Below are 13,861 nucleotides of genomic sequence, written 5' to 3'. Positions count from 1 at the left end.
AAGCATAATTTGCCTCTATGTGTAGAGTCCTCAGTGTCAGTTTTCTTGGCATGCTTTCCTACTTTAGCTACTACTTATTCAGTTTAGGAACAGGATATCTCATTCAACCCTAAATTTTGACCCTAAACTTCCTGGACAGGAGAATGGAACTGTAGACCAGGTTAGTAATGTTTTTTCTTTGCAGATATTCACCTGCTAACCATTTACATTTGTTGATTAAATGAATGGGGGGTAAGGGATGGCATATGGGAAGAATATTGCAGACAAAAATTAATTAGTGAACTTGCCTTTTTGGTTCAACTAAGTTGCAAAAATGGCATTGAAAAGTAATTTTGTCAGTGGTAGAGAAAAACTACTATTGTACTCACTTAGTCTTCTGACATTTATTTTCTGTGTTACCCACCAGGCAACCAAGTAAAACAAGATTGATTTGAGCATTTGACCTCTCTAAAAAGTCATAGCATTGATTGGCATGGAGAGTGAATGGAAAGCAGGTCAGACTTTGAGAAAAGGATCTTATGATAAATGAAATGGTAGTACTTTAACACTTAAAACCCCATTGAAACATCCTGCATGTGTAACTTCTAGTGTATTTCATTTAATCATTCTTTTTATTCATTTGAGGTGAAAAGGCCACATAATAGCAAAATGATCTTCAAATTATTGTTTAGCTTCATATCTTCAGTCCAGTGCTAATAAATCATTAAAACATTGATTCTCAATGATTTTTTTCCTAGTGGTGAATACTAGATATACAAGGGAAAAAATACCCATTTGTAAGGACTTGCTAGGTTTTTTGTGTTGTTTTGTGATATAATTTTGCATGTATTTGCAATGTAGTGTTAAATTTGTTATTTCTGAAAGTAATTTTACTATTTTTATGATTTTTATTTTTTGCCTCTATCACGTTCTTTTCCTGTTTATTTCTGTTTACAGGATAATTACTTGTTACTATAATACAAATTTATGCATTGATTTTTATGTATACATATATATTCATACATGATTTTGTATGGATGTCAGTACATTATATGTTTATATATAGTAATATGTGAAATGAGAGGATGGAGAGCTGGCTTCTGTGACAGGAAGGATTCAAGTCCTAAGTGCATAAATTGTGTGTTTCTAGATAGATAATTTGACCAGAGTGCACCAGCTAGTTTTCTAAGGCTTTTAGAAGGAGGAACAGTTACTATTTTGTATCAGTGATAGGTGCTTCTTTACCCAGGAGTTCCCTATATCATTGAAATCATGTGTAGGGAGCAGCTAGATGTTGCAGTGAATAGATAGAATACCAGCCCTGAAGTCAAGAGGAACTGTGTTCCAATCTAGCCTCAAACACTTGACACTAGCTATGTGACTCTGGGCAAGTCGCTTAACCTTAATTGCTTTGGGAGAAAAAAAGCAAGCTATAGAGCAAAAGTGATAATGAAGAGAGGGACCAGATTGATGTGGAGGTTTGAATAGGCATTTATTCTGGGTGCAATTAAGTGCCATTTAAAGGGTTTCGAGTAGGAAAATAACCTAATAGCTGTGGTTTCAGAAAACTGATCTGGTGAAATTGTGTAGGCTGACTAGATGGGGACAGAGATGAGATGCAAGGCCACTAGGAAGAATTCTATTGCACTCAAGCAAGGATAAAGTAGTGATGATCTGGACTGACTGGCAGTGGGAATGAGAGAGGGAAGAGAAGGACATAGGAGATATTTAAAGAACATAGGATCTTGTTCCAAAGAATAAAGGAAAGAGAAGAGCCATAGAGGAGCTCTGAATTATTTGAATCCAAGTCATTGGGAGAATGATGATAATTATCGATGGCTAGAGAAGGTTTGATAGAGGGGCAAAAAGAATGTACTTCACTTTAATAAGTATTTATTGAACATTTATTGTGTCATTTGTTATATAAAAAATATTCTCGATGACTTCTGAAAGATAGCTTTTGACAAATTATTTTTTCTAATTTTGAGTTAAATGCAAAACTAAACATTTTTCCCTGCTATAATTTCACTTGTAAAAATAGCAATTGAGGCACTGACAAAATGATCATGTGAGTAGAATAATATCCATGCTTCTTGTGGTTTTTTTAAAAGTGACTCTTTTATCCTTAATATGTGTTTAAAGTTCTGGGAGTTCTGCTTAAATTTTATTTCCACAAGGGACTTCACTAATAAATACTCTTCAAACTATAGGTTGTCCATATGGCTTTATTTTGATAGTGATAAAAAACCTTAGATATTAAGGTTCACCTATCATATCTACTCATCCAGATTTCTTATATCCTTGTTAAAAGTTTGTTAAAACCTTGTTAAAAAAAAAGAGATGAGCAGCTTTTATTTCAGAATTTATATATACATATACATACATACATAAATACATACATACGTAAAATTCTTTTTGCCCTTTGTTCCTCCAGAAGAACAGCTTGGATTTTTAATCTGGGAGGAAAAAAAATCCTTTTCCCTGTACTTCTCAAAAATTTAAAATAGGAAAAAAGGAAAATTACAGCAAGTTTTATTTTATTCAGAATGCCAAGAAATGAAATGATTGAATCAATTACATATCTAGTTAATATAGTAAAATATATTTGTTTAACACTGAAGAAAACAAATTAATTTAAATAAGTCAGAGAGTACTTTGGGATTTTTGCAATGCCTCTTTGGATCCAAGGTTTGGATGATTTTTTTGACTTTCTGATAACCATGGTTGGTTTATTTCATTGAATTTCATTGTAATGTAATTTTTAAAAAAATCCTCTATAATTATATATCCAAATGTAAATATCTATTGGGTGGGGGCGAACTTTTTAAAATTCAAAGAAAAAAATTACCATAAAAATCTCACCATAGAAGAAAGGGAATAACTTAATGTGGACTCTTTCCGATGTATAATAATTCATGTTTTATTCAGCATTTTATTATTTTTTGTTATTATTTGTATTTGAATACAAATTCCCACTCTAACCATGAACTTCTTTTCCCCTTAAAGTTCTAAAGTATAGAATTCTTGGTTAGCAAATACATTAATTCAAAACTTAGATATGTTGGAGGTCACAGATCATTTTGAAATTAAAGAATAGGCTTTGATTTTTGACAGCCGTTATGTCAACTCTTCCAGGTGATTTGGGGACATGTGATGACATCATCATGCTTTGAGGTGCTCATATGTGTTGGGAACTGAGTCAGCTGTTTAGATAAAACAAAAGTCAATTCTGAATTTTTGGTTATCAGGTCTTTTCTATTGTGTGTGAACATGCTCTTTGGCCACAGATGTTTTCAGAAGCTTGTTATACCTTTGTATAAAATTTCATTGCCTATCTATTGAAAATTGAATCCATGGTATTATATAAAACCCAAGTCCACTAGGCTTTGCAGCAAAGGCTGAATTTTTTAGATAATGAAAATATATTTCTTTTAATATCTTAATAACATGCTTCTAATAACATGTGTCTTTTATGTTAATATGTGTCAAATAGGGATCCTATCCATATCTTGGTTACTGTTTGTATGGTTTAAATAGGATTTTGAGTGACTTCTGATATAAATTAATATCTTTCCCTTCACTTTCCCTCTCAACACCTTTAAAAGAGCAGCCCAACTATATCTACCATTTTTCTTAAACTTTATACATTTTTATTTAAAAATTTATAAATTCAAAGGATTTTTTTGATGAGTAAATTAACATTAGAAAAAAGCACAGTTGGCAAATTGGCTGCAGCAGAAGAAATTAAGCATTGTTGAAGAGTTTATTTCTTCCTTTGCAAGGCACCTAACATTTGGCCTGAAAGACCATTAAAATTTTAGATTAGATTCTGTTTATATTTTGTAGTAAAAGGGGTATTTCCTCTGTATTTGTTACTTCTGCTAAATTGAATTCGTTGCGGGAACCTTGCTAATTGGGTTTGCAGATTTGAGTATGATTACCTTTGCTTTCATTTAAACTCTTCAGCTAATTGCATTTGCATAGCCTGGGTGACTTGTGCTTTATAAGAGATGGGAAGAGATTTGTTAGACAAATATTTAATTTCTTCTGAATCAAAAAGTCACTTGATATTTAAACAGTATCTATGTGTACTAAATCATGATGGAGTTAACATGTTCATTTCAAACTGCTCCACAGTCTATTTTAATAAAGTCAAAGCCTTTCTAAAGATGATTGAACTGAATAGATTCAATGGTATAGGTGTGGCATAGTCTGATAGATGGTTTTAATAATTTCTAACCATTAGACTGAAATAAAATTCATATTCTAAATTTCATACCTCATCTGGAGATTTGGGAAGTCACTACCACATCCTTTTTCTCTTTGACATGTTACTTATATAACATGATTGTTATGATCTGTCTCCATTCTCTTTTTCATCATGCATAGGTTCATTCAGTAGTAGCTACCTAACTAGTTGTATCTTTGCTCTCTCTCTATTTCAGGCTATCCTACATACTAATGCCAGATTAATTTCCCTGAGATATTATTTTCCTCATATCACTTGCTTATGTAAGAGTTTACAATGGCTCCTTTGTTACCTCTTTAATCTAGTCCAAACAACTCAGCTTGGAATTTAGAGTTTGCATTAATTGAGCCTATTTTACTTATCCAACCTTATTTTGTATTTAGTTTGTTTGGCCTTTGATGTTTTATGAAACAAACTCATGTCTACTAATGATCCTTCTCTGATGCTCTTTCTGATACTACTTTTCCTCTCTGCTGAGTCAGTACAATTCTAAGCTAACTTAAAGATCCAACTCAAAGCAATTTCTCCGTGGTCTTTTTCTGTCAGTTCACAACAGTCTTTTTCTTCTTTGAAATGTAGTTAATGCTGTAAAATCTCACCCTTCATTTTATATAATTTAGGAATATTAGGAAGCTAATAACTATTACTAGTTTATGTCCAGTTAAATTATGAATCCCTTAAAGTACAGGAGCAAGGTCTAAAAGACTCTTAGCTGTTACTTAATAAATACTTATTAACCCAGCCATTAAGCTAATTCAAACTCTTATCAAGAAGCATATGTTCTTCTTCCCTTGACCAATTAGTTCTTTTTCAGTATTTTGTCAAAAGGAAAAAGAAAAATCAGTGTTCTGTTTTTGTTCATTGCTTCTGAATAAAAACTCTTACTTATTTTCAGAAAAATTAGTTAAACTTCACAGTCCAATCTTTTCACAATTCTCTAAGAAATAAAAATACAGTAAAGTTTATAAAAACTTTATATTAGAAATTATGTCAACACTTTAAGAGTCTTGCAGCTCCTTTGTAATTCTTTCCCATGTTCTTCTAAGTTGGAGGCCTTATCTGGGTCTTTTAAAACTAGGGTTGGGGGGGGATGGATAATGCCATTTCAGAATGTAGGGTATCCATTATTCAACTGACAATCAAATTTTATTAAATATTTAATATGTGCTAGTAGCTGCCCTAAGTACTGGGATAAAATGAACAGAAACATTCAACATATGAACAAGTACATGCAAGATGAATATAAAGTAGATGGAAGGCAATCTTAGAAAGGCACTGTCTCCTGGAAATACCTAGACATGCCTTTTAGAGAAGGTAATCCTTGAGCTTAGTCGTAAAGGAAGCCTGGGGTTCTCAAAGATTGAAGTTGAGAAAGAGTGTTCCAAGCATAAGGAACATCCAGTACAAATATGGGAAGTAGAGTGTAATATATAAGGAATAACTAGTAGTTCAATATGGCTGAATTGTGAAGTTTGTGGAAATGAGTGGAATATAAGAAGGTTAGAAAAGTAAGAAGGGAACAGCTAGGTGTTGCGGTGGATGGAGCACCAGCCTTGAAGTCTGGAGGACCTGAGTTCAAATGTGGCCTCAGATACAACAGTTCTAGCTGTGTGAACCTGGACAAGTCACTTAACCACAATTGCCTCAGCAAGCAGAAAAAAAAAGTAGGAAGGGACAGGGTTTTACAGGGTTCAGAATGATACACAAAACACTTTGAATTTGATCCTTTAGGTTATAGTGAGTCACTGGAATTTTTTGAGTAGATAGGTGATATGGTCAGACCTATACTTAAAGAAAATCAACAGCTTGGAAATTAAATTGACAATGGATTGGATTGAGAGATTTTAGTCAGGGAAGATTAATTACAAGGCTATTGGAATAAATTACATAAGAGGAAATGAGAACCTGAAGGTAGACCCTGTTTGAGTTGAGAGAAAAAGATATATACAAAAGCTAGTGTAGAGAAAGAAATTAGAAAATTTGGCACTATATCACAAGTGTGGGGTGAATTATAGAAGGGGAGTTAAAACCAAGATTGTAAACTTGTATGATTGGAAAGATGTTGCTGTTGACAATAAGAGAGACTTGGGTTTGGAGGACAGGATGAGTTCTTTTCTGGATGTGTTGAGTTTGAGATGATTATTAGCTTTGAAATACTAAATAGGCACTATAGGGCTAGATAAGTAAATCTTGGAATCTTCTTCATAGAATCTTCTTCATTTTTAGTTGAGCGATGAAATCAGGAGCTAGATTGCAGAGGGTTTTGAAAAGAATGAGAAGAAAAGTTATGACTAAAGCAAAACAACTCTGATTTCATAATTATATATTACAATTATTTTTAGTTATTGTTAAAAATAAATAGGTTTTTTGTTTTTTTTTTATTTAGCATTGAGAATCAAACTCTCCTATTGGCATTTTTCCAGAGTATTTAATTTCCTTAATGCTGAAATATCTGAAAAAAACAGTATGTTCATAACTATATATATTTAAATGTTTATAGATTATCTATGAAGAATGGCAAAATTAGTAATTATATCTTGTTTTTAAAGCATGCCATTTCCCAAAGAACTCTAAGCACTTTATGTATTCTAAGTCTCCATAAATTTAGAAGGAAAACAACTTTGAAAAGCTTGGACCTGGCATAGACCTTTGTCAGTCATTGAGATTTTTTTCCATAGCCTCTGTGATGGTCTCTAATGGCACAGCCCAGTACATTACATTGTTTTTAGTTTTTCTATTTTTATTTAGGGTTTTTCCTGTATGGCTATATTTTCTTCCTAGCACTTATTATTTCTATAGAAGGAAAATTTATTATATGTCAGATCACTCATCATATAATTATTCATCATTGACAGTTATTTTCTTCCTTTGGCAGGAATGCCAGTATGATGTTTATCAAGTAAACAAGTTTTAATTTTTTTTTAATACCATTGTCATGAGAAAATAATTGCATATATTTAATTGAATGAAGAAGAAGAAATTGTAAATTGGACAGTGTTCCTTAGTTGTTGATATCTGTTACTTTTAGTTTGATATGTTTCTCTCAAATTATGTACACACTCTTCAGTTTCATGTCATCATTTTCATTGTAATTAAAAAAAAAAAAAAAAACTAACAAACCTGACTATATACCAAATGTATATTCACAGGTATACTTAATAGTTCATTCCTATTATTTCTGAATAAGATAGTAAAAACAATGCCACTGATGAAAATATATAAAGGAAGATTTTGTTTAATTTTTCAGTATAGTCTTTAGCAATATAAGATTAAACAGAAAATTGATGACTAAATTTGTGTTGGCTAATATTGACTAAAGTTACACTAAAAATAAGATCCTTTTCTCTTCCAATCCTTTTTTAGCTTACCAGTTTTTGGCACTAGCACTAAAGGGGGCTAATTGAGATTCCTTTTAGATGAAAAAGAACTCTGCAACAGGGAAGAAAATTGGATAAGGAATGAGAAAAATGGCCTAAACCAATCTTAAAAATTATCTTTAAAAATCTGGTAGTTTTATATGTTATGATCTTTATGTCATATAATACTAATTTTTTAAAAATTTGTTCTCTTGTCTTTTAGGGTAACACAGACATATGATGCAGGTGCATGTATCTACTTCTATTTTGCCTTTAACTACAGAGGAATTAGTGATCCTCTGACTGTCTTTGAAGAAACTGAGGTAATTGCAAATAAAGAACTTATTTTTCTTAATTATTTTTAGTCAAATTGTAATATTTTTGATGCTTAACTTGATAATCTTTGATCATAAATTATTATATCAGTTGCTAGTTCATAGAAGGACTGTGCACATTCATTCCCTTAGTGTTTTGGCTTGGTTGCAAAATAACAGTCCCATTCTTATCTATAGGTTGTAAATTCTTTAGTCTTGTTTTTAACATATAGCAGTTGGTACAAAAGAATTATACAAAAGGCTCAGGAGCCCCATGATATCACTTTGGCAGTAGAATGTATCCAGATGGTAACTGCTCTAGAGGTCAACCCCATAGCTGCAATAAATTTTTTTATATTTCCTGCTTTAGTGATAACAGGAATGTTTTCATGTTGAGGTTTTATATACAACCTTCCTATTTTATAAATGAGGAAACTGAGGTCCAAGAAGTCAGGGCATTTGTCTAAAGTCACAAAGGTCATTACAGATAGCCAGAATTCAAACTCGGGTATTCTGACTTCAAATCCAATCCCTCATTGTTTTTCTGCAGATTTTAATGTAGTTATTTTATTACTATTTACCTGTACTTCTTTTCCCCAAGAAAAATAGAATTGGCTTCTAATTATATATACTACTGCAGAATGGCAAACACAAATAATCCAGTATTGTACAGGATATCCTTAACAATTTCATGGGATAAGTTCTAGAGGTTCTTATATCTTGGACATTTTTTGCCAGCCATAGTAGGATGCTGTGCTCTGGGTCATCTTTTTTTCTTTTACTTCCTCCCAGTGCAAGAGGAGTGACAGATTGAATGACATGAACTGGGGAGGCTCAGCCAAACTTGGGTTAGACTAAGATTTGTGGTCTTTCACATTAGTTTGGATACCTTTTGTTGTTCTTTACTAAGCTCCATTATAAATACTAAATGTGTGGTAAGCTAAATAGATGGCTTTTGTGTCATATCTCTAAGCAGGAATAGGGTCTCACAGCATGGATATTCAGATCCTGAAATCTTGAATTGAAAATGAGGAAGAGTTTATCATTTAGGTTTAAATTGAAATACTACTTCATGTGTATGCACACCATGTGCGTGCACACCAGTCATAACTTGTACTTCGTACATTTTTGACATTTTCCTAACCTGAACTGAATTTTGGTGGCTTAGTATACGCTATGCCATGCTAAGAATTGGAGTATTTTGCATGGTGCCTAGTGCCTAGTAGTCACTTAATAAATTTTTTTTGACTGATCAAATTCCCAGGTACCAAGGATAATCTAATCATAAATAATTGAAAGATGACTGTGATCCCAATTTCTGCAACTTTAATTTTCTGATACTTCATTTATTCTAGTTGTTTATTTCTTACTGTTTATCTTTCAGGCTTTTAACACAAAGTAGGCATAGAATTTCAAAAAGTTTGGTTTGGTCCTCACATAGGAGGAGAATTATTTCAACATTACTGTTCAATATACTTTAAAAATAATAACAATTGTTAACATTTATAAAACTCTTTGAGTTTTTTGAAATGTTCTCTATTTTTATCTCTTTTGATCTTCACAACAGTCCTGTGAATGAGCATCATGTTTATTTTACAGGTGAAAAAGTTACTTGCCTAAAGTTACCATAGCTAGGTGTCTGAGGCAGGATTTGAAGCTAGGTTTTTCAGCATACTATCTGTTATCACACCTAGCTGCCTCTCCCATTTTGAGAAAATAATGTATTAAATCATATTTTAAAATTAGCACTATAGAGCTCTCTAAGCTTTATATATATGCAATTCTCAGATTAAATTGCAGAGGTGTCCAAATTGATCAAATTCCCTATCCCATTGATGTTCCATAGTCTTCTCAACTTACGTCTAAAACTTATCTTTTTTGTAGAACTTGCCTCTTTTTCAAACTTCCCCATTTCTGTCAAAAGTACCACCAGCTTTCTAAAGTCATTCAGTGTCAGATCAACATTATCTTAAGTTCCTCACACTTCTTTTTCTATATGTCTTACCAGTGCCAATTTTTCCTCTAAAGTATTTCTCACAGCTGTCAGACTAAGTCAAATCCGCAGAATTTAGAAAACTGCATGAGACTCCAGTTGGCCTCCCTACCTCAAGTTCTCCTCATGCCAATCTATCCTTGACATAGCTGCAAATTATTTTCCAAAAGCATGAGTCTTATCACTTGTAGAATAATTTCCTTTTTCTTCCTAAGATCAATTCTAAACTCCTTTGTTTGGCTTTTAAAGCCCTTTAGAATTTGACCCTAGGATACTTTTCCCGTCTTACTACATATCATTTCCCTTCCCTTATATTTTGGTCTTCCCATACAAACTGATCTTCTTTCTGTTCCTCAGTCTGATTTCTCTGAAACTTAGTGTACATCTTTCTCACCTTTGCTTAAGTACCACCTTCTAAATAAAACTTTTCCTGATTTCCTAACACCTGTTAATCCCACTCCCCATTACCTTGTATTTATTTTGTATATCTTTATTATATGTACATGTTGTCCACCCTGATAAGAATGTTAGTTCTTGGTAGCAAGACTACTTTACTTTTTATTTTTGTATTCTCAGTACCTGGCACATAAGTGCTTAATAAATGCTTGTTGATTGATTTAATGAAGCCTGAGGTCTGGCTAAAAAATAAATAAAATATCACTAATCACTCAAAGATTCTTTGACCTTTCAGAACAATTAAACTGATCAAACACATTAGCAAAACCCTTAGACATTTATGGTTAGTCTCTGATATTTTTGTGAATAATACTTCTTTGTGTGCAGGAATAATACTGACTAATGTAGAGTTAGTATCACCTTTTATTTCCTGTTATTTGCAGATAACTTGTCACAATCTGGAGCTAATAAATGAATTTTATTACCTTTTTGTCATTCTGTGTGTTCAAAACACTTGTAGAGATTATGGAGTTTAGTGAAGGAATACTTATAACAAATTGCTGTCATTTTGTATAGGCCAGTACTACTTGCATAATATTTCAAAGTTCCTGGTATAGTTCTAAGTTTTGAGGCTTACAGGAAATATGTGCTTTGGTTAAAACCTGCATCTTTCTTAACTTTGCAAAGTAAAGGTTAAGTAAAAATTATTTTACTGTTTTCAAATTCAGGCAGCTGCTAGAGAGGAAATCCTTGCCAATGGAGGAAGCCTGTCACATCATCATGGAGGTAATAATTTTGTTTAGGATTCATAAAATTCCCGATTTGTAAGTGCATTTAATAATTTATTGGAATTTCTTTAGAAATACTGAATTGGCATAGAGGATTTTTTGCTGGAGAAAAATTGTCGTCATCATCATTATTCTCATTTTTATAATGATCTTTACAAAAGAAATGCTGTTACAAAACTGCTGTTAGTTGTATAAGCCAGTTATTATGATCATCTCCATTTTACAGATGAGGAAACTGAGTCTCAGGAAGAAAGGGCAGTGGACCAAGTTATTTAATTTCAAATCCAGTGTTTGTTTTCTTTTTTTAAATTTGCTTCTATTGAAAGAACGGATTCAAGTATATAAATAAAAAAATATAGAAATGATCAAAACAGTAACTGAGATTGTAAACTTGTCTTTGTTTTTTTTTTAATTATCAGTTGTTTAACACCTTCAAATCATCTATTTGTTTTAAAAATAGTAATTCCCTCAAAATAATTTTGTTTCCATGATATTTTTGAAGATAATCTTTGTAATTACCATGAAATTGTTTTCATCTTTTTGTTTGTTGTTTTGTTTTGTTTTGCTGAGGCAATTGGAGGTAAGTAACTTTACCCAGGATCATACAGCTAGGAAGTGTTAAGTGTTTGAGTTCAGATTTGAACTCAGGTCCTCCTGACTTCAGGGCTGGTGCTCTATCCATTGCATCATCTTGCTGGCCCTGTTATCATTGTTTTTAATGACACAATTATAGTGAAAATATTCTTTTCGCTTTACTTTTTATTTTTCATCATTTCCTTTAAATCTCATTTCTTTGAGTTCATTCATAGTCATTATTTCTTTATTATACGGTGATATCCATAACACGCATATACCATAATTTGATCAGCTGTTCTCCAGTGGTCTGTTATGTTATTATTTTTCAGGATTTTAATATTAAAGATGGTGTAATGAGGGGAGTCTGGTCTCTATTAAATAACAAAGCTACTTTCAATTGAATTCATGTGACTTCTAGAAGATATGTGGTATTGAATCAAGAAAATCTATCCCAATTTATAATGAAAAGTTATTTTTTTCTATCTTTTTGCCTATTTGGGGGAATGTTCTCATACTGCCAATAAATAGGCTGGAGAGAAGAGTTCCATGATGCCACCAAAAATACAACAAAGAAGCTAAAAACACCTAATAAGATGCTCATTTGCAGATACTTTCTTATTTTTTCCATTAGAAATTTTTAAAAAAATATATCCTTTTTAATTTTATTCTTGGACAAATAGAATGCAGTATCTGTATTTTGATAATTGGAAATTTTTTTTTAGAATAGTATTTTAGTTATAGAAGGAAAAATGATTTTGTGAAGAAAAATGGTAGTATTAATTTATAAAATTTATCAATTTATCAAAGCTGATTACTTATTGTCTGCTTCTAGAAGTTTGGATAAAAAAATTATCCTCCAACTTCTGATATTTTACTCTATCCTCATTATCATATGTCTTTTAAAAGAACTGCTAACAAGTATCAAAGTGAACTCTTTATCCTCTCTCTTTCCTTTCTCTCTATCCAGAATTGAAGAGAAGAGAGGAGCCAGGGATATTAAATTCCTTTTAAAGTATAAAAACATCTATGTAATAAGCCAAGAGCCCAACCCTAATCTTGCTATTATATTGCAATTTTAGTCTTAAGCTTTCATAAAAATTGCATGCTACTCAATTTACAGATGTTTAGATTTTTTAACCACATAAATTATTTAAAATTTTTCTCAATGCTATATAATTGTTTAGAAAATCATTGCATTGACTGACTAAATTAAACAAAGAGGTAGTTTTTTGTTTTTATAATAGAGACTGTATCATGAAGTTTAACAATATTTTCATGACGTATATTTTATGTGTGTTTATGCCAAGGCTTTGCTGGGTATGTGTTAATCTCAATGACATTTATCTTCATGAGGATGGAAATAATAGATAATTTATTTACTGACGTAGCTACAAGTAAGCTATTCTTCATCTTCCAAGTGAAGATAAATGCCAAAGCGAAATTGTTTCATGCAGTAGCATAAACAATGTTATCTTGAAAACATTTCATGTCCTTTGAGCCAAGTTAAACAGTAGTTCAACCATGTTATATACATTGGATAAAATTTATTTAGTTGTCTAAAGATAAATGTAAATTGCTCCTCTTCATTCTATTCAAAATATTACCTAATAAGAATTATAAATGATATTTACATAATGATTTATTGTTTGTAAAATGTTTTAAATAGTCAACTCATTAAGAGTCTCCCAACAATCCTATTAGATAGCTATTACAGATTTTATTTTACAGATGAGAAAACTGAAATAAGATTCAAAAGAGAATGGCCTGCCCAGGTCCCCTCAGCTACAAGTATCCAAAGTGATAGGAATGAAGGGTTTTCTGAATTCTTTCTAACTCTACATTAGATCCATGAGTTCTGCAGTTTTTGTTTAATCTGGAATGCTGTTTTTTGACTTTAGGCATAAGATTACTATTATATAACCTCGGGTTTATATCAAAGGAACCTTGTCATAAAATACCCATTTTTGAAGTAGGTTATGAACAAATAAAGTGCTATATGAATGAATGTAGGCTAGTTCATTTTGGGGTTCATTCTAGTTCATTTTATTGTGTTACTCATACATACATCATATTTCCCTGTATCAGTTACCGATGTGAATGATCTTATTTTCTGGTTGTTTTGTACTGACAGGATCTTTTTGGTTTAGATTCATGTTTCTCAGAATTATTAATAAAATGACTGCAGGTCAGATCAGATTACAGTAAAATTT

At 31.8% G+C, this 13,861-nt stretch overlaps 1 protein-coding gene across 2 annotated transcripts in view; it reads left to right on the top strand.

Moving 5' to 3' along the window:
- The window catches only part of AGPS (alkylglycerone phosphate synthase), a 138,475-nt gene that overhangs the window by 109,728 nt on the left and 14,886 nt on the right, over nt 1-13,861 (top strand). Inside the window, exons 18-19 of one of the 2 annotated variants that reach the window (XR_004233079.1) lie at nt 407-494; nt 7,808-7,893. Coding sequence is in view for 1 of the 2 variants with exons in the window: in XM_031960414.1 (XP_031816274.1) it covers nt 7,808-7,907; nt 11,016-11,073 (158 nt within the window). In the remaining variant the exon portion in view is untranslated. Of the gene's footprint in view, nt 1-406; nt 495-7,807; nt 7,908-11,015; nt 11,074-13,861 lie in introns of those variants that run through there. The other variant, XM_031960414.1, reaches the window with a different exon arrangement.

The sequence above is a fragment of the Sarcophilus harrisii genome, chromosome 3 (genome assembly GCF_902635505.1).
Source record: "Sarcophilus harrisii chromosome 3, mSarHar1.11, whole genome shotgun sequence".
In the NCBI taxonomy this organism is placed as follows: domain Eukaryota; kingdom Metazoa; phylum Chordata; class Mammalia; order Dasyuromorphia; family Dasyuridae; genus Sarcophilus; species Sarcophilus harrisii.
This window is presented reverse-complemented; position numbering and strand designations above follow the sequence as displayed.